General features: G+C 48.4%; 1 protein-coding gene across 4 annotated transcripts in view; it reads left to right on the top strand.

Moving 5' to 3' along the window:
* Positions 1-25,172, top strand: part of LOC138498003 (alanine aminotransferase 2) — a 454,912-nt gene that overhangs the window by 350,950 nt on the left and 78,790 nt on the right. For all 4 annotated transcript variants that reach the window (XM_069621785.1, XM_069621784.1, XM_069621782.1 and 1 more), the window contains one exon: positions 9,473-9,606. In XM_069621785.1, the coding sequence (XP_069477886.1) occupies positions 9,473-9,606 (134 nt within the window). The remainder of the gene's footprint in view (positions 1-9,472; positions 9,607-25,172) is intronic.

Raw genomic sequence — 25,172 nt, 5'->3', positions numbered from 1 at the left:
GGCCCGGAGGCAAAGGGCAGCTCCTGAAGAAGCAGCTGCAGTAGTTTTTTCCCGTGTTTGCTTGTGAAGCCAGCAGCGACTGGCAAGGTACCGAAATGTTAGTGTTTTAACACTAACCTTTGTGTTTCAAGCCTGGGTGTCACTGCAATTATTGTTGAGTCCAATATTCAGGTATTTTCTCCATTTATCTAGGTACCCACATTTTAAATGTTTTTATTACCAAACTTTATGTTTGAAGGTGTCACTGCATTTTCTCTTGTCCCAATTTTAGGAGTTTACTCCGTTATCTAGGTACCCCAAATTTGAGCGTTTATCACTGACTGTTTTGTTTCAAAACTAGGTGTCACTGCACTTATTTTTGAATCCCACATTCAGGCGTTCTTTCCACTTACCTAGGCATCCCAAATGTGAGCGTTTTATCACGGACCACTGTGTTTCGGACCTAGTTCCCACCCACAGTTGCTCCAAACCCCCCTACAACCTGCCCACCGTCGAGCCAGACCCTAACAAGACAATGGCGACCATCACACACTCAAGGCTGACACGTCAACCACCAAGATCACCACCTCTCACACCATTTTCCTGTCCAACAGTACCACAATCACAGAGTCACCCAATCACACACTGCCACTCACCTCACACCTCCCCACTCACATACAAGAGGAGCGCTCGGGAATACACCCCAACCACCCTACATCGTTCACCCTCGTCTTTGAACCCATTACCTCATCCACCCAGAATGATCACACACACACTGCCACACACCACCCCACTCACATACAAGAGGAGCTCTCAGGCACTCCTGAATACACCCTTTCCGCCCTACACCCTTCACACTCCTTCCTGATCCCATCTTACACGCCGCAAGACCTTTGCACCACCAACCCTTCCACACACACACCAACCCAACACCACCACCACCACCACACACCCTCCACTCCCATACCAGAGGAGCTCTCGGGGTCACCAAGACCTGCCCCCATCTACCTCTTCAGACCCCTTACTCATCTAAAATGAAGATAACTCTCAGACCAGAGGGGCACTCTGGCACTTCAGTAAACACTGCCTCACCGCCAACACCTACCTACCTAGCCTACCTTCCGGAACACACGCAGCCCCTCTCATCCCAACTCCGGTCCCTCGCCCCCTCAGCCAGAAACCACCTCACATCACTCTCCATATCTCCCTAATCTGAAGGTAGACCCCCCCTTCAGCCCATATGCCCCAACTCACCTTCCACACCCTCCAACCACAAACCCTCCTTCACACACGTTTACGAACAGTCCCACACTCTCTCCAACTCCACGCCTGAGAATTCCTGATGGTGCTGTGACAGCCAACGCCCAAACATTACGCTCGCTAGACCTGCCACCTCTGGCGCCATGTCCACCTCCCTTGCGCATAACACTCCCTCCCCCAACCCCCCATAACAATCATGCAGTCCGACCTCCTATCACACTGACCACCACCAGTAGGCACCCCCAGCCACTCCCTTCCCCTCACTCAGCATGGCACATATTTTTTTTCCAAACTATCGCCTTAACACCCTTTCCTGCAGAACCCCGACCCACTATCGCACACTCCATCTGCACCGAAATGCACAAAACTCTGAGATAGAGGCCGCCCCTCCCCTTTTACTCTACATGCCACACCAGCGCTGCATCGTTTAACCTGCCTCTCCTTGCGTAGCTCCACTACCACCTCTCCTCTTTCACCCCTGCCTACCACTTCCCACCTTGAACACAGTCCCTCTCCTTTTTGCCATACATCCAGCATCATCTCCACTCCTCCATTCCTCTGGGCATCATCCATTAACAGCACCAAGCATGAAACATCCTAACAGCTCAGCTTCTCTCACCACCCCCCCCCCCCCCCGCAAACCTCAGAGCCACTCGCATCCGAACAGACCGCCCATCCCGTGCCACTACTTGGCCGAAGACATGCGATCGCCCGCCCTCTCTTCCTGGTCCCGAACCACGCGCCGCCTTTACACACCCACAAGCAACATCCCTGCCCCTGACCAACTCTGGTCACCCAAGTACATTGTATTACCTAATCCACCCGCTCCCCACCACCGCCATCATTCTACTGGCCACACTGACCATTCCATCCCTGCCAATCACAGACACACGGAAAAACACTGCCCCTACAACTCGCCCCAAAGTCAGATGCCTACATTTCGATGCCCGCTCTCTGGCGATCTCCTAACCTCAGAGAATCCAGATCTCATTTTCATTAATCAAACCTGCTTCTCTGACGACCTCAAACCAATAGCTCACAAAGCATTCCCATCCGACTATGTACTCTTCACCCACAACAGACCCTCTAGAGGAGGGGGTTTAGCCATCCTGCACAAACCTCACATCTCTATCACCTCCACAGAAACACAACCCTACACATCTAACTGTGAATCCCTTCTAGTCTCTCTCGCCTGCCTACTCGCTCAGTTTCCTATTCATCTGCAGGCCCCCCAGGTACAACAGACATTTCGCCAACAGCCTATGTGACTCACTAGCACCCACATTAATTACCCTCCCTGAACTCACCATATTTGGTTAGACGTGCCCAACAACCCAATGACCCTGCCCCTAGTCAACAGTCTAGAGGCACTCGACGTCATCCAGAAAATCGCCGGACCCACGCACACAACTGGCCACATCCTTGATGCCATCTTCAGCTCCTCCAACCTCATCTCCACGTTCGCCCCCATACCCTGTATCTGGACTGACACTCTGCCATACTGTTCTACCTCCTCACACCGCCGCCACTATGCCTACATTTCATTTCAAGTGCAAGAGCAATGTCAAGATACTACCGGATAGGGCCAAGGCGTTGCTCCACACCCTCCACTCGCTCCCGGGCCACAGTTAGACCCTTACACATAGAGCTCTTTGACCACTGGCTAAATTACGCACTCATTCCCCTAACCCCCTCCGATTCCACTCCCTACCCCAAATAGTTCACCTTCGCCTGAAGACTCTCAAAACCCTTAACTGCTCGCTTGAGCGCAAATGGCGATCCTCCTGAACAACGCTAAGCAAATCAGTACGCGCCCACCTTTACTGAAAATAGAAATCGGAGATCCGAAAAGCCAAAAAAGCTTACTATAATAAAAGGGTCTAGAGCAGCAAAGAACTCCACAGGGTCATTGCATAATTCTAAAACTCTTCCTGCATCGCAACTCGGCGTGCCTCATCACAAATGCTCTGCAACTCCCTCTGAACATTTCCACAAAACAGCCCTAGACAGGACGGCCACCCTCAGTGCCAAGCTCTCCATCCTGTCTGCCCGCCCACCTCCTGCTTTTCACGAACCAACTACCCCTTACCCCTTGCCCCTTAGAACCCTTTGTTCTGCTCTTTTAACCCTTCCTCGAGCGAGGAGACCCTCAAACTACTATCTGACAGCCGACCCTCGAGCTCCCCTCTAGACCCTTGTCCCGACTCTCTATCCAAAGAAATCTTCACCTCCACTTACGCAGAAGACAAACTTCCCTCATGGCTTTCATAAAGACACTGAAAACCAAACTATTCAAGTAAACTACACCTGCTCCGCTGTCTCCCGTATAACCTTGAACATGAGCAGTGTATGTACCTAACCACTGAACCTGTATAGGTATTGTAACTATGTTTAACCTACTGCCGAGTCAAAATGCTGTAACAGCGCCTCAAAGCCTGAAGGCAGTTTGTGCGCTTTATAAATGGAAATAAATAAATAGAAGAACTGGCTAGGTCCATTCTTAATGACTCCCTCCCCTCTGGCAACTTCCCAGAATCCTTCAAAACTGTGCATGTCAAATCTCTGCTTTAAAAAGTATCCCTCGACCCTCTCCTACCAACCAGCTACAGGCCCATCTCAAACACCCGATTCCTGGAAAAACTGATCGACCACACTGCATACCCACAGTTCAATGGTTTAGTTGAATCAAACAATCTCTTAGACCCTGCGCAATCAGGTTTTCGTCTGTGGAACAGATCTCTATCTGGGATGACCTCAAAGTCACAGCAGACACAGAAGGATGTTCAGCCCTTGTTCTTCTTGACCTCTCACAGCGTTTGACACCATTAACCGCATGATCCTTCTTGACAGACCACACTCCCTAGGAATATGAGAATCAGCGCTCACCTGGATTGCCTCATTTCTCACTAATAGACAGTAAATCACCCATCTCCCTCCAGGAAGCCTGCCTTTCTCCCCTTCCCTTCAACCTTTACATGACACCCTAACCCCCCTGCCTAGGATCTTCTCCTTACACAACCTCACCTGCTATAACCATGCGGATGACATACAAATCATCCTGAGAATTCCTAAATTGGTTGCCTGCCCTCGCCCTTTATTTAGTAGCATTTTTCACTGACATTGACCGCTGGATGACAACTGACCATCTCCTTCGGAACCTTGGAAGAACGGAGATCATGCTATACAGCAAAATTGCTCCATTTCCCCATCTGACTCCCTGGCCACCCTCTCTCGGAGGGTCCGCCTATTGAACTCTGGTGCCAACTTTGTGGACCTCACTGCCTCCCCGCATTAGACACAGTGAAGACTACATGGCTTTCTGGAAGGCACTCAAAACCTGGCCATTTGCCGAAAAAACACATAAGGGAATGCCCTGACCACTCGACTTACCACCACGACCAAGTAATTGCATGGTAACCCACTCAACACAGGCGGTTTTATAGATTAATTTCAAACACTCTGGACATCCTTGCCCCTGCCTTGAGAATCCGTTTGAAGCCTACCTCCAAGTGCAACTCTTGGTATGACTCAGACCTCGCCACCCTGAAACGCAAGTGTAGGGGGTCTGAGAGGAAGTGGAGGACTTCAGGTGTATCCTTTGACAAACTGGCATGCTGCCTGCTCCAAAGACAATACAGACCCTGTCCTTTCCACGAAGAGAGTCCACATCCAAACCTGCGTCTTTGCAGCCTCTATCAACACAGCCAAACTCTTTAAAATCTGCAAGGATCTGGCCAATCCTTCTGCAGTCTACACCTCTCCTGTTCCCTCCCAGGCCCTCTGTACGCCCCTGGCTTCTCACTGCACTACTGAAACTCGGCACATCCTGTCCTCACTCTCCTCTCCCTCTGCAGCTCTTGGCCCGCCTCCGGCCACCTCTCCTCCTTTCTCCTCTTTCTCTCTGATAACTCCTGACAATATTTCTAAAAAAGTCTGATCTATGAATGTGTCATCCAAACAGGTGCTTCCCTGCTCCTCCAGAAGGTTCCATGTGATAATATCGCCGCAAAAATATGGCCATACAAAAATTTCGCCATATTGTTGCGCCAATATTACCCCATGGAACCTGCGGGGGACACCCCTGCAACCCCCATATATTTTAAAAGGGAGTGGGGGACACCCCCGCAACCCCTCCATCCATTTACCCCATAAATTATCCCCACCAAAAATATCGCCTATGGCAGTCCCCGACGACCATATGTACGGCGATATTTTTGGTGGGGATAATATTACCTGATACCCTCCAGAACCATCAAGGACCACGTTGACACCCATGCTCCAGCCTTGGCCGATTTCTGCAATCACTCTTTTGCCACTGGTGCTTTCCTTTACCTCCTCAAGCACTCCCTTGATATATGATATGGCATTTGTAACGTGCCTATACACAAGTGTTTCAAGGCGCGACGAGGCAAGGAAGGGGGAACAGACGGAGTACAGAGACAGCAATCTCACTAGGCCAAGTGACATTGAGATTGCGCAAGTGCAAGGGAGGGGGAGGGGAAAAGTGCCAAGGGGAAAGGGGAGGGTACAGTGCTGTACATGGGATCAAAACAATAACGGGAAGTGCGGCCAGCAGGTGCAAGGGTAAGTGCAGACAGCAGGTCTCCAAAAGTGCAGGTAGGGGGACTCTAGGGTTACAGATACAGACCCAAGTGCAAGGGTTGCTGGGCGGCAGTGTGGGTTGTGCAACTGGACGAGCAGGGACCTGGGTCCGAATCAGAGGGTAGCCGGTGCAGTATCAGAGTGGTAATAATCAGGGGAGAGGAAGAGAGAAGGCAGAAGCAAAGAGGGAGGTCTTGAGGTGCTTTTGGAACCAGAGATGGTTTTCCTCAAGTTTCAGAGAGTCAGGGAGGCTGTTAGGCCCCAGCTAAAGAAAATGATCTACCACCAAATTGTTGCTTGGAGAAGCAACTGACCCCAAGGGAGGTGGAGGAGCGTAGAGCTAGAGTAGGAAGGTATTTGCGAAGAGAGTTGGAGGTGTTCAGGACCCAGGCCCCAGAAGTCCTTGTGGACAATGCAGAGGGTCTTGAACTTAATCCTAACAGTCACCGGAAGCCAATGCAGAGATTTCAGTGCTGGAGAGATAAAATCCCTGGCCTTGAGGTCAAGGGCAAGTCTCTCAGTCCTGTTCTGGATGAGCTGCAGAGGGTGGAGAGTAGAAGCAGGCAGATTTAGAAAGAGGCTGTTGCAGTACTCCAGCCTAGAGAGAACCAGATTCTCTAGAGACATTGAGCTTCTGGGGGAAGTAGAGTAAAGGAAGAATACCTCTGAGGAGGTGCAGTTGGTAGTGTGACTTCTTAGAGACGTCAGAGATGTGAGAAGAAAATGAGAGTGTAGAGTTGAAGATGAGCCCGAGGTTCTTAGCCTCACAGGTGAGAGCAGGAAGAGGGCCAAGGGAGGCCGGCCAGAGTGTGACAGGAAAGGAGGGTGCAGGTGTGCCGATGAGGAGAATCTGTCTTACTGGCATTGAGGCAGAGATCATTGGCGGCACACCACGCCTGGATAGAAGACAGTCGGAGATGAGAGAAGAGGTGGCAGAGGGAGGCCTGGAAACGAGCTGAGTCATCCGCAATGCACTGAAGCAGAGAGTGGCAAAGCGGTGGACGAGAGGTGCCATTTATTGGTTTAGCAGCCAGGGAGAGAGTGAGTTAGAGGAAAGGAAGGACCCAACTTGGACCTGGGAGGGTCGACCAGAGAGGAACAGTGTCAGCCAGGCCAGGGCCTGATCGGTGATACCCAGGTTATCACGGAGACGATTGAGCAAGATGGCATGGTTGATTGTGTGCACCCCTCCTTAAAAAGCCTGTTCTACCTGTTCGGCTAACTATCGCCCGATCTCGATCACTCCTTTCCTGGACAAACTGCTGGAAAAGCTGTCCATTTCCCAGGTTAATCTCCACACTGAAAAAGTAGGTGGTCTCAATGACCACCAGTCTGGCTTCAGAGCAGCCAGAGGCATGGAAACCGCTCTCGTAAACACCCGTGAAGATCTGCTTTCCAATCTTGACACCAGCACCGCTTCTGTCCTCATCCTCTTTGACCTTTCTTCTGCTTTCGACACGGTCAATCACACCATCCTGATCAATCGACTCCTTGAGAACCTGGGCATCACTGAACGTGGATGACACTCTGATCTCTTTCTTGCTCCCTATAGCCTCCTCTCCTCTTTCGCACATTCCAGATTGTTTATCCGTGATTCAGGATTGGTGCGCCTCCAACGATCACTGCCTTAATGCCAGTAAGACTGAGATCCTTCTCATCGGGACACCTGCTCCTTCTCTCACTCTGGCCACCCTCCATGGGCCCTCTTCCTTCGCCTTCCTGTATGACAAAAAAAACATGGTGTCATCTTCGACTCCACTCTATCCTTCTCTCCTCACAACGCAGACCTTTCCAAGAAGGCCCACTACCAGCTGCACCTCCTCAGATGTACTCTTCCCTTTCTCACTTTCCCCCAGAAGCTCATGGTCTCCAGAGCCCTGTTTTTCTCTCGGTTGAACTACTGTAACAGCCTCTTTCTCAATCTGCCTTCCTCTACTCTGCTCTAATCCAGAACAGGACTGCAAGACTTATCCTTGGCCTCAAGCACAGGGTCTGTATCTCTCCAGCCCTGAAATCTCTCCACTGGCTTCCGGTGGCTGCAAGGATCAAGTTCAAGACCCGCTGAATCGTCCAGATGGCTTTCCGGGGACAGGGCCTGCACTACATTCAAAACTCTTCCTAAATACCTTCCTTCTCGAGCCCTTTGCTCTGCTGCCTCCAACTCTGTGGGTCAGATGCTTCTCCAAGCAGAAAGTAGGCGGCAGATCACTTTCCTCTGCAGGTGCTTCCGTCTGGAACAGCCTCACTGCCTCTGTCAAACATGAGCCAGACCACCTGAAGTTCCGGGAGTGGCTCAAAACCTTCCTTTTTTCCTCTGCTTTCTCTCCCTCCCCTGCTGACCTACCGGTCTGCTGTGCCCACTGGTTGCCCGCAAAGTCTCACTGGGTACCCGGATCCTCTTGACCGGTCTCCCCCCGCACTGCCTCCAGGGCCTGTCACGCACTAGGGGCTTTAACTGTAACCTCTAGAGTCCCCCGCCTCCTTGCTCTCACCCAGAGCCGCGCTGCCCTGGATGCACTTACTCAGAGCAATGCTACCCTGATTGCACTTTCCCCAAACCTCCAGCCCCTTCCACTTCCCCGTTCCCCTTCACCTGCACATATGCAATACCGCACTTGTACGATCTGAATGACACAAGGCCAAGTAAGATCTTTTGTCTTTTCCTCCCTCTGTACCCTTCCTTGTCTTGTAGCTCCTAGAAACATATTTGTACAGGTGAGTATGACTTATCATATAATTTGCTTGTTAGTCCTACTCATCTGGAAACCCATGAGCAGAACTAGATACCGGGAGCCTTCTAGCACTTATTTTGTTAATCGCACCTATCTGGAAATGTATTTAGCAGAACTACCTACCGGGAATCTATCAAGCAGATCTACCAACCGAGAACGTTTCTAGCACCGATACAGTAACAACATGAGTTGGACAGATCTGCCCGTGACCACCCATTAGTCTTCGTCAAAGTAATTGGACCCAACAAAACACAGGGGGACCTAGTCTAACAGCCAAAACCCAAAGGGAGATGCCACCCCCTCGACAGCTACTGGAAGCTCGTCGGGGAACAGGGTCCCTCTGGAAAGCACACAGACACTCGAACACATTATCATGCCAACTCTTTCCTCTGCACCAACAAACAATAGAATGCAGCTACACCCCTCGATTAATTCGGTCTAGCTGAACACATACTTGTACACCTCCATGATCACCTAAACAGTCTTTAGAACACAACCCTTGAAATCAGAATGCAGATTCCCAAGTCCGTTGGCCTTGCTGCACACATTCTACTGATCTCGCACAACCACTGCACCACACATAGCACTAGTATGCAGCTACACACCACTTATTCCACACTGGCTGCTGACATCCCGGGTGCACCCAAGAACGTTTTACTACATTACTCTCTCCACTGACCTGGACTGCGGTCCCCAAGTGGGTACAACCCTGAGCACTTTGGATTCATACCAATGCTAAAAGACGCTATACAAATGCCTAATAACGTAACGTAACGTAACAGAACAAGTACTACATTACTATTTGCTTGAGTGGACGGTTACCAGTGATTAGTTTCACAAGATCATGCCTCCTAACTGAGTCCAGCAACCACTACACTAAGCCTCCTTTTTCTCTACAGGAGCCTACACTGCCAGCCAGGGCATTGAGCTTATACGGCAGGATGTGGCAAAGTATATTGAAAGACGGGATGGCGGCATCTCTTGTAGTGCAGACGACATCTACCTCTCCACGGGAGCCAGCGACACTATAGTGGTAAGGTATAGTTCTCCGATTCCACACACTGGTGGTAGTCCCCACAATGTTAAGTTTAACAGATGATTGTATGTCACTTCTGACACCATGCCCCAGTCCTCTGCTTGCATTTCTCCATCAATTGGCTTCTGGGAGTTGTATTCTTGGATCTCTTTAGTTGTATAAAACAGCTTACTCTAAAAGTAAATGAAAAGCGAAGCCCCAGACTGGAAAAGGTTGTCCAAGAATGACCTGGACTCATCGATGTATTGTGAGAAACATAACAAAATGTCAAGTTCCTTATATCACCCTTATGAACAAAACACCTGGACTCATGTCTGTCTGATGATCTGCAGCTCTAATTTTGCCTTTAGAAATGTCGCAATCATTTTGGATGTATTTTTTTAGCCTAATGCTTCCAGTGCCAGTGTTCAGTTTCCAGCTTTGCAGTTTCCTTTTGAAAGGCTTTGTAGGACCAGTGACTACACTTTCCAGCACACTTTCTCAAGGAACTTCAGGAACTCGCATCAGGTTTTGGACTGCAGTGCTTCTGTTTGCTCGCCTGCTTTTGGGACTCTGTCCTTGGCTCCACCAGTCTCATCTGATTTCTGAATGTATTCCTGAATGCGCTGTAGACACTATGCCCTGGAGGTGCAGCCTCCAGCACTATATGAGCTGACTCGAGTGAGAAATGCTGCATTTTAGAGGTCAGTCTTTGCATAAGATCTAGGAACTCTGACCCCCAAGTTCCAGCATTGCAGCAGCATTTCTCCATGGATTACCTTATTCCAGCTGCCCTGGGAACTTTGACTTTCAGTAGGCAGTGTTACTCCTGGGCTGTTCGTACACAGTATATGCAGTGTTACTCCTTGACTGTTCTTACACAGCATATGCAGTGTTACTCCTTGGCTGTTCTTACACAGTATATGCAGTGTTACTCCTTGGCTGTTCTTACACAGTATATGCAGTGTTACTCCTTGGCTGTTCTTTTTTAGTTAGTGTTACTCCTTGGCTGTTCTTACACAGTATATGCAGTGTTACTCCTTGGCTGTTCTTACACAGCATATGCAGTGTTACTCCTTGGCTGTTCTTACACAGCATATGCAGTGTTACTCCCTGACTGTTCTTACACAGCATATGCAGTGTTACTCCCTGACTGTTCTTACACAGCATATGCAGTGTTACTCCCTGACTGTTCTTACACAGCATATGCAGTGTTACTCCCTGACTGTTCTTACACAGCATATGCAGTGTTACTCATTGACTGTTCTTACACACAGCATATGCACTGTTACTCCTTGACTGTTCTTGCACAGTATATGCAGTGTTACTCCTTGACTGTTCTTACACAGTATATGCAGTGTTACTCCTTGACTGTTCTTACACAGTATATGCAGTGTTACTCCTTGACTGTTCTTACACAGCATATGCAGTGTTACTCCTTGATTGTTCTTACGCAGCATATGCAGTGTTACTCCCTGACTGTTTTTACACAGCATATGCAGTGTTACTCCCTGGCTGTTCTTACACAGTATATGCAGTGTTACTCCCTGCGTGTTCTTTCTCAGTATGCACAGTCACTCATTAAGTGTTCTTTCTCTGTATGCAGTGTTACTCCTTGGCTGTTCTTCATCCGTATACAGTGTTACTCTACGACTGTACTTTTCCGGTATGCAGTGTTGCTCTTTGGCTCCTCCCACCTGTGATGGTCTGTTAGGTGGCATTAACACATAGAACCATGACTTGAGGTTGTATTACCCCATTGGCCACAATGTATCCCAGGTATTTCCCAGTGGACATAGCAATGGTACACTTGGCTTGATATGCAGTAAGACACTGTATTTAAACGAGCTCCACGCTGGCATTGGTGCTGCATATGTTCAGTGGTTGCCACCAAGAGTCTGCCGCATGCTCAACCTGGGAGCAGAGCATGCCTCTGTTTTTGCACGCCCAGACCACGAGACAAATGCAGCAGCAGTGTGTGAGCCAAAGTAAATTAAAAGAAAAAAGTTTGTATGAGTGCGTGTTTGATTATGTTTCAGTGTGTGCAAGATGTGTAATGTGTTTGTGCACGTGATTATATTTGCATTTTAGAACAATGAGTGTCTATTTGGGGCAGGGGGGGGGGAGTTGATGGGACCGCAGCTTCGGAATTGATTTACAGTGACCATTACAGACATAGGTTGTGGATGCACCTTCATGAATGTGATTGCCTTTGACTATTTATTAGCATAGAATGTGGCCGCAGCTTCATGGAAGTGATTTGCAGTGACCATACTACTGATGAGCTTCATGAAAGTGACTCGGGTTTCATGAAACTGTTGTTATAAAAGGCTTTTGTATACTGATAGTTGCCCTAGAGAACTCCTTGGAAATTGTGTGACTTTTTACCCCAGTACAGCCAGGAATTGTTCTCTAAAAAGCACCATTTCAAATAATGATTTAAAAGCTTTTCTCCAGGGATAGAGCCACCCAAATTCCTAACTTTACCTAGGGCTCCCTCTCTACGCTGATCGCTCCCACTAATTTGTGCTTCATGTTTTTAACGCCCCTCCACTAAAAATATTTACCTGCTACCACGGACATTGAATTGTGTACAATTCCGGTGCCGTCTCCGGGGCTGACCGCCCGACACCAGAAACTGTTTCTGCCACTGTTATTTGCTTAATGATGTTGCTTGTCTTGCACAGTGGTGACTTGCATGTGTGTTTGCACGGGGCAAGGCAAAAGTTCTTGTTTCTACTAGGTAAAAGATGTAAGATGTAATTAAGATTTATTTTAAAACGTACATAAATATTTTACTTAGTGCAGCTCTAGGGCTGTGGCAGCAGGATCATCATGCACGTAATGTACATGCGTGGTGTCCCTGGTCATCCCCAAGTCTATTTAGTTGTCTCTGTGACTTGGAGGAACTTTGTAGTGGGGGGTGTCTCAGCAATGGGTCAGAGTGGCGGACCTATTTTTTTTTGTATGTCTCTGCTCTGAGACCTTCATCTCCATCTGTGACTGGTGTTCCACCTTTAAAGATGCCGTTCCTTTTCTTTGCACTAAATTTCAATGGGCCAGAGCTCTGTATTAACGGGTACTCCAACAATCATGATCTCCATTTGAGTCATTCAGCTTAAGCCTATTTCTGTCCATCCAGGAGTCAATCTGAATACGACAGGAAGTAAAATTGCTGTAGAGGCTGTATCAGCTGGTCGTAGGCTGATCAGAAGCAGCATAATTGTAAAACCGCATGCCACCCTTCCTAGCCTCTTCATTAGCGGGGGCATATAAACACTGAAAAGCAGTGGCAACAAAGTGGAGCCCTCTGGGACTTGCTGGTTCTTTTTAAAGGCTAATCTGAAGGGAGAAATTGACAGCCTGTTATCTGTTAGACAGAATGGATCAAAGCTAGTTCAGAGCCTGGTTTTAGATCCCAGTGTAGAGGAGCAGCCAACTGCCCCTGCAGGATGTCCATCCCCCCCCTACTACCTGTATGCTGGCAGCCTGAAATTATCCCATGTTTGACACCAAAAGTAATGACTATTCCGCGTTGAATCTTCCAGAAAGGGTATCCACTAAGAAAACCCTATCGGATGTATTCCCGATGAGATGACAATCTCTTGGAGGAGATGCCCGAAGGAATATGAAAAAGAGACAGAAAAGTTGGTGAGGTCAAAAGAAATGAGTGACGCACTGAGAAGACTGGCTGAAGAAGAGAATGTATGGACCTTATAGAAAATGATGACGAAGTAAAGAATTGATTAAACATTCATATGTGAAACGAAGATGGCACGTGTGAAGAGCACTGCAGAAAATGCAAATCCTTCAATAACTGTACAGATGCAGCAACGCAAGTAGATCAAGTAATCTTAGAAGCTAACTATACGTATTGAATAGACTGCAGGCTTAGCCGCCATTATATAGAAGCTGGACATGAAGAGAAGGGCTGAAAGCTGTGTCGCAGCAGAGAATTAGCTGGGAGCATGGAAGAATCGAGAAGGGCTGGCTGGCTGGCCTGGTATTAAGGTTGAAGGCAGCCAAGACTGGTTACCTATTCTTGAAGGCAGAGAACATGAGACGCTGCATCATCCCTTGTTAAGGTGTAAAGAAAGAACACCATGAGTGCGAGGTTTTATTCATTTGAGACAATTAAATGCTGCAAAAGTAGCTGAATTGCGGTCTCCTGTCACATGAGCCCAGGATGAAAATAGAGTTGGCAACGCAGTTCCTGAACTATGATAGTGTGTGCTCACACTCGCGTGTATTCTCAGAAGAAAGGATACTTTGCAAGGCCAAGTTCAAAGTCACTCTTCATGGCAGAAGGCAGGGGTGATGAGAGATGGTGGGCTAATTGGGCGGTGAGGTACAGTCCAGTCCACCTACGAGCACCTGGGTATGAGTTTACGTGCTGCTAGTGAGCTGAATGTTCCAGAAGGGCACGAGCGTGCCAACCAATCATAGAGGGCCATGTAACATAGGGCAGTTTAGTTTGAGAGCGAATGATGTACCGTTTATCTACTGGTGTGGAAGATGACTTGCCCTAGGGGTGGGCATGAGTTGTCCACCTGACTGGAGAGACCCAATCACAATCCAACCCCCTATAGAAAGTATACTTAGATGTTCCCCTTGAGCCAACCACAACCCCCGTAGGTTCTTCTTATTTGCCACGTAGTATGACACACGTATGAGGAATTTTTGCTATAAAAAGTGTAATTTGTTATGAAATGCTTCGAGAGAACTCTGTGCGACGTCCGTTGATATCCACTGTAACTCCTTGTTTTAGACAATTGATAATAAAACAGTAAAAGGACTTTGCCATCTTCCTGAGTTGCTTTGATTATTTGGTGTATAGAGTTACTCTGCTTCCCATCCAACTGCATGACCCGCTACCCGCCAAGGGCCATAAATTCATCAATTTACTCTAATCTGGAGAACAAAATGTGGAAGTGATTGGTGTAAAATGTTCTAAAGAATTCACTGGTGCATCAACATTTATAGTTTGGGTGCTGGCAGGGCTTTAAAATGTGTCAGGATATGGAGATATATATATATATATCCCTGAAAGAAGATCATTGTAAAGTGACTGAAAAGGAAGACCATCCAATTTCTGCTTTTGTGTTAAGCCATTATTTAATACAATTCTTCCTGGGGGGATATGATTATAATTAGGGTATTGAGTGAGCATGGATCCAACTTCAGCATGTCAGGTATTAATCATAGGGGGAATGACACGTCAGGGAACCATAGATGCAAAGGAGTGGGGAGCTAATAACTGGAGAGGGTGGTCAATTTATTTTAATTTTATTGTGCATTTCTAAGGTGCTTCTACATCAAGAAATTGTGTTTCAAAGAACAAGGGATTTGGGCGCAAGGGATCTACAAGCAGGGGGGAGCAGAAGTTGGGTGGAAAGGGAGGGTGTGTGGCCCTAGGAGTTAGGGAGGGGCCATTCTTTGAAGAGGGGGGCCTTCAGCTGCTTCCTGAAACGTACAGCCGAGAGGGTAAGTCTGGTGTTGACTGGGAGGAGGTTCCAGTGTCTTTGAACGTAGACAGAGAAGGCTGGTCTTCTGGTTGCTTCCTTCCTGCACCAGTGGAGTTCAAGTCTGCACATGTCCTTACTTCTGGTGTGTTGTAGGCCTCTGGAGATGCTAGGTTCCTCAGTGAGGTATCTTGGGGACTTTAGGGCAACAGCCTTGTAGATGATGCAGCAGAATTTGAAGATGATGGTCTTTTCAGCGGGAGCCAGCACAGTTCGATGATGGTCAGGGTGATGTGGTCGAATTTGCGGCATGCAGCAGCACGCAGGACACATCTAGGGGGTGCTAAGGTAGTTGCCAGAAGGCCTTCCAAAAGGGCATTGCCACCATCCCGGTAGGAGAGGACCAAGTCTTGGACAGGTGATCTGATGTTTTCTGTGATGAAGGACTTAATTTTCCACAGGAGAGAAAGTTGGTACCAATCCATTGATGTCTTCCTTGCTATGTGCTGTTTGAAGGAGAGTCTGTCAATGCTCCCCGCTCCCACTTGTTATCCTATCTTCAACATGCCTCAGTCTCTCCTTATCCTCCACCTAGTTCCTCCACCACTATGCGTCCTTAATAGGCTGCCGTCACACACGTGTGTGGTGCCCCACTCCTTAAGCCTCCTCTGCAATCTAACCCTATCACTATTTAGTCCTGCTTGCTTTGCTGAAACTTGCTTCCCTCTTATGTCACCTGGATTCTCCCCTCACTGAATTAACCATAGATCTCTGGAATGGCCAATCCTTCTGGAACAAGACCACCTTCCCCGGCAATCATTTGAGTTACCACTCCCCCCCCCTTTCTCAGTGATTGGCATCACTGAAACCCTGACCTCTCACTATAAGATAACCAAAGCAGCTGCCCTCCACACTGGTTCCACTGTCTTCCTCCACCCATTCAAGAAGTGGGCTGGGTTGGGTATCCTAATATGCCAAGACGTCCAATGTACTCCTCTTCCCCTCCACTCAACTTGAGCGCTGCTTTCTTTCAATGAGTTGCTGTTCAACCACTTTCCCCAATTCCAACCCCCATAATTATCACCTGCCCCCTTTGTATCAACCCATTTTCTTCCCTTCTTGGCTTCAGCTTCTCACTTGAATCTCTGCCCATTGGATCTCAGGACATTCACTTGGGAGACTTCAACTTTCCGATCCTCTCTACTGTCCTCCACTCTCTAGGCCTCCTCCCCTCCACTGATCACTCCCTCCTGCACTGAAGGTATATGATCGCCTGTCTGGCTCGAGCTTTGACTATAGCTAGCGTTCCTGATCCGCCATTTTATTCTAGAAAACTGTCGCTACAACTCCGCTATAAGACCCACTTGAATCTGGTCCTACGGTGGAGATTTTATACAGTAAAATACCAGCAGCCAAATCATTATGCCTCCAAGAAAACTAGATCAAAAGTAATCTGCTCTTTTCCTAATCCCCACTATCGGCCCGCTGCAGGGGTTTGCCAAAAAGTGGACAACATGTGTTTGCACATCTCAGAAAAGCAGTGCCAAACGGAGCATGTGCGTGTTTCTCACAGCAAAGCCCCAGTAAACCAGAGATGCTAGTCCTTGCACAACGGTGGCAGGATGTCTTCCCAAAATATAGAAACAGTGGAATCAATTGAGGTCAACACTGTGATCTCACACTAATGCAGTCCTGCTAATTTAAGACATTTTAGAATTACAGGGCCATAACCTATATGCCCTTCATTTACTTTCAAGTTGATCATGTGCCCGGGTTCTTGTTCTGAGAACATCTATTTTTTTTATTTACTAGAATGTGTGCACGTCATATGTACCACATATGTTAATGATCAATTCTCATCATATGTCCTCAAATCACACGGTGGCAGCATAATGCATCTACCAATCATTGCCTTCTAGTATATTTGCAAATGAGGAAATGTTCAGGATTATTGCCCATCATCAGCTTTTTCAACCTTCTTTGCCATGGGATTTGGAATTTTGGAGAAGGTTTGCATGAAGCCTGCAGAGTATTTTTTTCATCAATTTTAGTCTTTGGAAATATTGGCCCAGAGATGTTCCCCAGACCTGCACTCGTCATCACTTAAGAGAACGAGCCAATGGTTTGATACTGCGGCCACAAGCAGAGCAGTCGAGAATTCCAGAAGGTTCCGCCACAATCACTATGCCCTCCCTTCCCTCTCCAAGGACCACATCTGCAAATGGGATGATGAATGCTGACGATACAGCTCTGGGCGTTGTTCCATCCTTTGCTGATCTCCTCACCCGCCCTCTCCGCCCCCTCTGAGCAATCGGGACTTTGCTGACCATTTGACCCCCATGCAGGGGCAAGAGTAGCCATGAAAGGCCCCTGGGTACATTCTACAGGTGGTATCCTGAGGGGTCTGGCCAAAGTGGCATGTTGGCGAAGGGGACATGACTCGCAGCATAGGAGCCTAGCTGTAACTCTTTAATGGTCACCGTAATCGGCTGAAGAACAGGCCTCAGAACAGGCCTCAGAACAGGCCTCAGAGCTGCCAACATTTGTAACAGAAAAGGCAGAATTGCCTCACCCGACGCCCCGCCTTCTTGCTCCAAGACTCCGCTCACAATAAAAAAAGACATACAATGATGTCAGTGTGAGTGGGGTTTTGTCTTCGTCCACACCGCTGTGTGATTGGCCACTAGCGGTCTGTTTGTAGCCAATCACATGGAGGCGAAGTTGCTCAGATGGCCTGACTCAATGCCCCTCCCCGGAAACCCGGAGTCCATACATTAGCTACCGATGTTTGCGTAATATCCGGGACCCTGTGCTGGGGAGGAAGCGACCAGTGACCTGCTTCTCATTGAAATGGCGGCTGTGGAATGATTGAATTGTTTTGGTGTTGGGCGCACCAGTGGATTAGTAGCCTAAAGGAGGCCTGCATTTTGAGGACTTGGCAGAACGCTGTTGGACCGGTTGGCGCATAAAGGGTGGCACTCTGCCACTGTCCCCGCTTTCACAGGACATCTCACCGGAGCAGGCTTGCCTTTGACTCTTCCGTCTCCCTTTCATGCGGCCTGCCTGCCTTGTGTACTCTGATGAATGGATGCTGACTGTGTGCATGGAACGCAGCCCACCACTGCCACACAGGGCCTCTTTGTCCAAGGCCGGCGGGGCTTGCCTCAGACTGGCACTAAAGGCTTCCGTTCACTTCATGGCCTTCGCAAAACAAACCTAGTTTGGCCGCAGTCGGTGCTTCGGGATGATTTGAAGTCCAGCAAAACGAAAACAGTCCAGCAAAAGGAAAACATGTTTAAAATCCAGAGTCGTGCAAAGTATTTCTGGAGCCTCAGAGGTACTCTTAAACATGCAGAATGCACAGTTAAAACCAGGACTGGACTCGCATCTCCGGAATGGAATGGATAATGTTGCAGCATGTGGCTGATGTGTCTAAAACACCAGCAGATTTGGAAACGGAAAATCACAGCAGTTAAGTGAGAGGGTAGAAGCGTAACTTCAGCTGCGGGAGTGATGCATGGGGGCACGGTGCGTCCACCCCCCGTGACGGATGGCGGAGAGACATCTGGAGATGCTTTGAGGTGAAGAAGAAAGAGACCGAGGCTTGGAGATCAAGCTCGGATTGGGCAATGCCCGAACCAAAACTGCTAGTGTGGGCCAGGTTTTTTGGTCAAAGTGGGCCACTTTTTTGACCAATGGGGTCCAGTTTGATGAGTTACTTCACTATGCGGCTAGTAGTTTTGACCATTGTTGTTTAATACATATTTTTTAAATTGCACAATTCGCATCACATTTTATCAAAAAAGTCCCCCTTGGGTAATATTCCAACAGTGTCACAAAGGAATGAATTGCCACATGCAGCTGTGGGCCGCTTTTTCTTTGGTACTTGAGACAATTCTATGCCGCAGTCTGACCCGGCTAGTTGCTAAAACAACCACAGAGAGAGAGGACGATTGCTTGGCGAGGACATGTAGAATATGAATAGAAGTGGGTCCAGGGAGGACCCATGGGGAACCCTTACTTTAAGGGGCCGGGCAGAGGTGGCGCTGTTACCCCAGGACCCATGGGGAACTCTTACTTAAAGGGTCCTGGCAGAGGTGGTGCTGTTACCCCAGGACCCATGAGGAACCCTTACTTTAAGGGGCCGGGCAGAGGTGGCGCTGTTACCCCAGGACCCATGGGGAACCCTTACTTTAAGGGGCCTGGCAGAGGTGGCGCTGTTACCCCAGGACCCATGGGAACCCTTACTTTAAGGGGCCGGGCAGAGGTGGCGCTGTTTCCCCAGGACCCATGGGAACCCTTACTTTAAGGGGCCGGGCAGAGGTGGCGCTGTTACCCCAGGACCCATGGGGAACTCTTACTTAAAGGGACCTGGCAGAGGTGGCGCTCTTACCCCAGGACCCATGGGGAACCCTTACTCAAAGGGACCTGGCAGAGGTGGCGCTCTTACCCCAGGACCCATGGGTAACCCTTACTTTAAGGGACCTGGCAGAGGTGGCGCTGTTACCCCAGGACCCATGGGTAATCCTTACTTTAAGGGACCTGGCAGAGGTGGCGCTGTTATCCCAGGACCCATGGGGTACCCCTACTTAAAGGGACCTGGAAGAGGTGGCGCTGTTACCCCAGGGCCCATGGTGAACCCTTACCTTAAGGGACCTGGCAGAGGTGGCACTGTTACCCCAGGACCCATGGGGAACCCTTACTCAAAGGGTCCTGGCAGAGGTGGCGCTGTTACCCCAGGACCCATGGGGAACCCTTACTCAAAGGGTCCTGGCAGAGGTGGCGCTGTTACCCCAGGACCCATGGGGAACCCTTACTCAAAGGGTCCTGGCAGAGGTGGTGCTGTTACCCCAGGACCCATGGGGAACCCTTACTTTAAGGGGCCGGGCAGCGGTGGCTCTGTTACCCCAGGACCCATGGGAACCCTTACTTTAAGGGGCCGGGCAGAGGTGGCGCTGTTACCCCAGGACCCATGGGGAACTCTTACTCAAAGGGACCTGGCAGAGGTGGCGCTCTTACCCCAGGACCCATGGGTAACCCTTACTTTAAGGGACCTGGCAGAGGTGGCGCTGTTACCCCAGGACCCATGGGGTACCCCTACTTAAAGGGACCTGGAAGAGGTGGCGCTGTTACCCCAGGGCCCATGGGGAACCCTTACCTTAAGGGACCTGGCAGAGGTGGCACTGTTACCCCAGGACCCATGGGGAACCCTTACTTTAAGGGACCTGGCAGAGGTGGCACTGTTACCCCAGGAAAGGACCAGGTCAGGTCAGCAAGGTAGGCGGTGGTGAGGGGGCTGGATTCACTGGTGAGCGCCGTTTCACTAGAGCGCTTCCTGCGGACGCCAGATTGGATGGACTCTGGAAGGTTGTTGTCCATGTACTGAGCCAGTGTGTGCGGCACAATGCGGCTGGCGCATGCATACCCACCAGCCATGCTGTCCCACCCATAGAAACCAACAGCCAGTAGGACATGCAGTCTGTGAGCACCGGCCCACTGTGCAGTCCCCCAACAGCCTAGCATCACCTTCACCAGCATGAAGACCACTAGTGGCAGGCTGTGGGCGGGGCACATAAGAAGCTGTCTGGTGCAGGTTCTCCAGTTCTCACTCCCCCGGCACGCCTAACTGAACTGCGCTGGAAGCACACTGCAAGCATGCGTGCAAGGCGATGGCGTGACCGCAGGCAGGCAGAGAAAATTGGGCCCAGAAAACACAGCCGAGCAATGAAGGCTGACCATTGCTGGCAGATCCAGTCTGAGTTTCCAACTCCGTGATTGGCTAGACCTCTTTGCAGAGGTGCTAGTTGGTTATATTGCTTGGGCCGGCAGATGTCTGATCTTTTTATTTTTAGTTTGGGCTGTTAGGTGGTTAGTGCACCACCTGCAAGCGGAAACTGTTGCATTAGAGTACAGATAGGAAGACATGGCATATGAGGAGAGGCACACAGCTTGTAGGTGTTGTTTTTGCCCACCCACTGACTGCCTATGGTCAAGCAAACCCCTATGGCCATTCCCACCCACTTCCTGGCCGAAATACCTCCTCATGGGAACTCTTTGAGCACGCTTTAATGAAGCCTTGCCATCAAACATTGCACTCGAAGAGCCTGCAGTCTTCTGCGAGTTGATGATGGAATTGGAGCTGTAAACCTTCTACTGGAATAATGAACATTTCTTAACCGGGTCTGCCTTCAGCCACTTGATTTATAAGCACTATGCGTGCCCTTCACTGAAGTCATATTAAAAAATAAGCATTGGCAAAGCCAACAATTTTGGGTTGTGTATACTGTAAGGAAGGCATGTATCAAACAGTGAAGACAGACACAAGTGATGACAGTTCAAGGCTGTTTATTGAACTTCAGTGGTTTGGATGAACACCTATCCAACCCTAAATCTAAGTATGGGAGCAAGCTACAACCATCAAAGTAAAAATAACACATTCCTAGTGGATTCTTGTCATAATAAAAAGGGCTTATACTAATAAATGTATTGCCAATCCTTACTTCTAAATACAAATGGTGTGGGAAAATGATGTATGCAAAATAAAGTGTTCAAAAATCAATATGTCAGGACAGCTAGATAATTAGCTTCACTTCCCCATGTTTTCAGCACTGGGCAAGGTGACACATGGAGTAATTGTTCAGCACAGATTCTAGCTTCTCCAGCACAAGGATGCAGTTCAGGATGTAAATATAAGGGCCTTCACTTTCTGTTCAAAAGTCTCTTATTCGCAGAATGCTTGGAGTAACAAACAAAATATCACAGTTCTCTTCTCTTCAAGATTTCTTCCTTCACAAAGTCTTTGGGTGCACTGGTCACTCCGAGTCTCCCTCATTCAGGCTCGGACCCCCTTTTATAGACATTTTCTCATTAGCCTCCATCAGTTGGGTTCGGGCCACACACTATCGCATTTCTGTTATTATTATGGAATCAAAGACTTTCGATTGTGCAAAGGATTTTGTATTAGACACTCGCAAGACCACTTCAATTCTCTTGCTTCACTATTTCCTCTAATTTCCTTTCCTTTGATTCCCTACACTTCTCTGCGGTTTAAACCCCCACTAGAGACTTTAGATTGAGCACCTTTGCCGTGCTGCACCACTCTGATGCAAATTGTTGCATTAAAGCCCCAGACAACAAAGTTCAAACTGTCATCCGCAATTAAGCTTTACTTGCGTCTTTCATCACACGCCAAGGTTCTGTATACAATGTTGCCACTTGCAACCTTCGCTTCAACACAGTTCGGTCTGGCATCAGTTTCCCCTACTCACCAGCTGTGTTGATTTCTTTGATCCTGGAGCCAAGGATGATACCACGGCGGCTACTGTTCCTCCCAGACTCGGTCAGTCCTGTAGGAGGGCCCCGGGTATCTTTGACACACAATGCAGGATTCTTCAGTTGTATTGCCTTGCTTCATGCATTTGGCTTTGAAGTCATCTGGAGAATAACACTTTCTTGCTGAAAGGGTCAAGGACCTTTCCCTCCTCGATTTCTCGTATTTCTCCTCTGACTCAGCTGCTGTCTGGAAAATTCTGCTCCTCCATGTGCTTTTCCTCGCTCAGAGTGTGCTCTCGTGCTCCGCCGTTTATCCGTGTGGGGAAGCTTAATGGAAGTCAGCTGTGAGTTGTCAAAAGTAATTGCCTGACTTTGCCTGACCATGGTATTGGGACATGTCAGATGCATTGCTCGGGTATGAGTCTGTTTTCTCCCAGAGCGGGCTGTCTGTGTGAAAGTGTTCGGGTAGGCAAGGTAGGGGGAGGTAAAGTTCCCAGGTATCCTGGTAGGATGGGGTTAAAGCGGTACGAGGGGGGGATACCACATCTCACCATCTGACGTCCCACTCCCTGAAGCCCCTCACCCAGGTGATCCTCCCGCACTGGTCCACTCCTAGGAGCTGGATCCAAAAGCGATGGCCGTGTCCTCACCACCTGGATGACAGATCATCGGGGACTAGTCAGTAAAACACCCTCTTGTTTCTCATAATACGTATTGGGCATTTGCCAGGGACTCATGCCATTTCTTAACTGCTAACATCAATGGCCAGTTAATACCACTAGGGCAGTACCTGGCAAGTGCCTTTCCCATGCCTACCCAAAAGCCCAAACTGTTGGCATTGCCAATGCTTGTTTTTTTCTTCAGTTGGCTAAAATGATTGTCAGATTTAGCAGTGCCATTTAAATGTGAAGTGAGGACAAAAAGCAATGGGTGACAGTCTTCTCATGTGTGGGGCACTTGGGTTAACAAACACAGTTTGGAAAAGGGGTTCCTTTTCTACGGTGGATGAAGTGAAGAAACACTGACAGGTGAGCGGGCGGGGTGGTGTGTCATGTGAACAGCGAGGGTGTCTCTGACCTGAGTCATCATAGAAGACAACTAGAAGGGAAAGGCATCACAGAGTGTAGATGCAGAAGGTTGGGAGTGGACGTGTGGACTCTGCATAGTGTGATGAACCCTACAGACTCCTCACTAATTCCCTGCCTGAAGTCTCCACCCAGGTGGTCAGGGAAAGGCAGACGCTTTCTGATCCTGACCTTGGAGGTGGTGTTCTGCAGGAGGATCGCCTAGGAGTAGAAAAGGCCCGTGGGAATGGGTGGAATCCATGGTTGAGACACAGTATTTCTCTTCCTCTAGGGAGGATAGCCCCACAATGCCAAATATAACCATGGTAATATTACACAAGATCCACCTGCTAATAGGAATTAAATCAATCACGAACTCCTCGGTCTTGGGAGAAATCAAAACCCTTTTAAAATGAGGGAGACCTTTAAAGCTAAAGACCTTTCTGATGCCCAAAGGTAAAGTGAACGAAAGCCCATGAATAAAAAGTTAAAAGAACTGCCTATCCCTTGTCAATCAAATTTGGTTAATAATTCTTATGAAATTTCTTTAAAGAATATTGTGAAGAACAAATCTTGTTACGCCAGGCAGGGAAATAAACCAGGTAGCAGTTGAAGTGCTACAAAGTGGTTCTGGCAGAGACAATGAATCAACAAAATCTTCACCATCATTCAGGCATGGATGGCCACACACGGCCTCTGCCTGAATGATGAGAAAACCAAACTCCTCCTTGTCGGCTCACCCAACAACTTGCTGAAACTCAGCCCTAACTACAATAGTATCATCATCGATGGAAACACTATTCCCATTGTTAAAAGTGTAAAAACTCTAGGTTTCTATCTTGATGCCAACACCAACCTCTCTAAACAAATCAACATGACTGCCTCAGCCACTGCCTACACAGGTAAGCTGATCAGAGCTTGTAGACCCTTCTTGTCCTCTAATAGCTGCCTCATACTGGCCAGGGCTCTTGTACAGTCCATATTGGACTATTGCAACAGTCTTTACCTAGGTGCAAACCAATCCATAATCAATAAACTGCAGGTACTCCAAAATAACGCTCTACGAGCGGCATTAAACATTCCCAGGCGAGAGCACATCTCTACCATTAGAAAATCATGCAATTGGCTCTCCATACAACAAAAAATCGACCTAAAAACGATCTGCCTCACATATAAAGCCTTAAACCACCAAGCCCCCCCTATCTCACTAACAAATTTACCTTGAAATCTGCTACTAGAACCACAAAATCCACTAACACCTTATGCCTATTGGTTCCCAGATTCACCCTAAAAAGAGCTGGAGGAACTATCTTAGCGGTCCTCGCCTCCCAACTGTGGAATACTTTACCACTGAACATCAAATCCATCTCTACCTTTCAATCATTCAGAAAACATGTCATCACATGGTTACTGAATAAAAATGAACACTCACTATCCGTATCCCCCATATCCATCCTCCGCTTGACATTCTTGCCTTTTACTTTAAATGTGATGTATAACTTCTAAAATGTCCTTCAAATGTGATGTATAATTTATAAAATTTATCCTGTAACTGCTTACCTAAGTGCCCTCTTACCTCAGGGTCTGGAGCGCTATATAAATAAAATAAACAAACAATCTATGCTTGTGGTGCTAAATGAAAAGCTGAGTAAAGCTATTGCAAAGGAACTATGTTTCCTTGGAGTTTATTTGTTGTGGCAAATCATCCTGACCATGACAATTATTGTTGCTATTGATGAAATGAAAGCATGTTCAAATACTTTTTGTGTTGAAACTTTCTGCTGAT

The sequence above is a fragment of the Ambystoma mexicanum genome, chromosome 5q, assembly GCF_040938575.1.
Source record: "Ambystoma mexicanum isolate Mex_15411 chromosome 5q, UKY_AmexF1_1, whole genome shotgun sequence".
Classification (NCBI taxonomy): domain Eukaryota; kingdom Metazoa; phylum Chordata; class Amphibia; order Caudata; family Ambystomatidae; genus Ambystoma; species Ambystoma mexicanum.
Note: the sequence above shows the minus strand (reverse complement) of the source record. Positions and strands in the feature narration are given on the sequence as shown.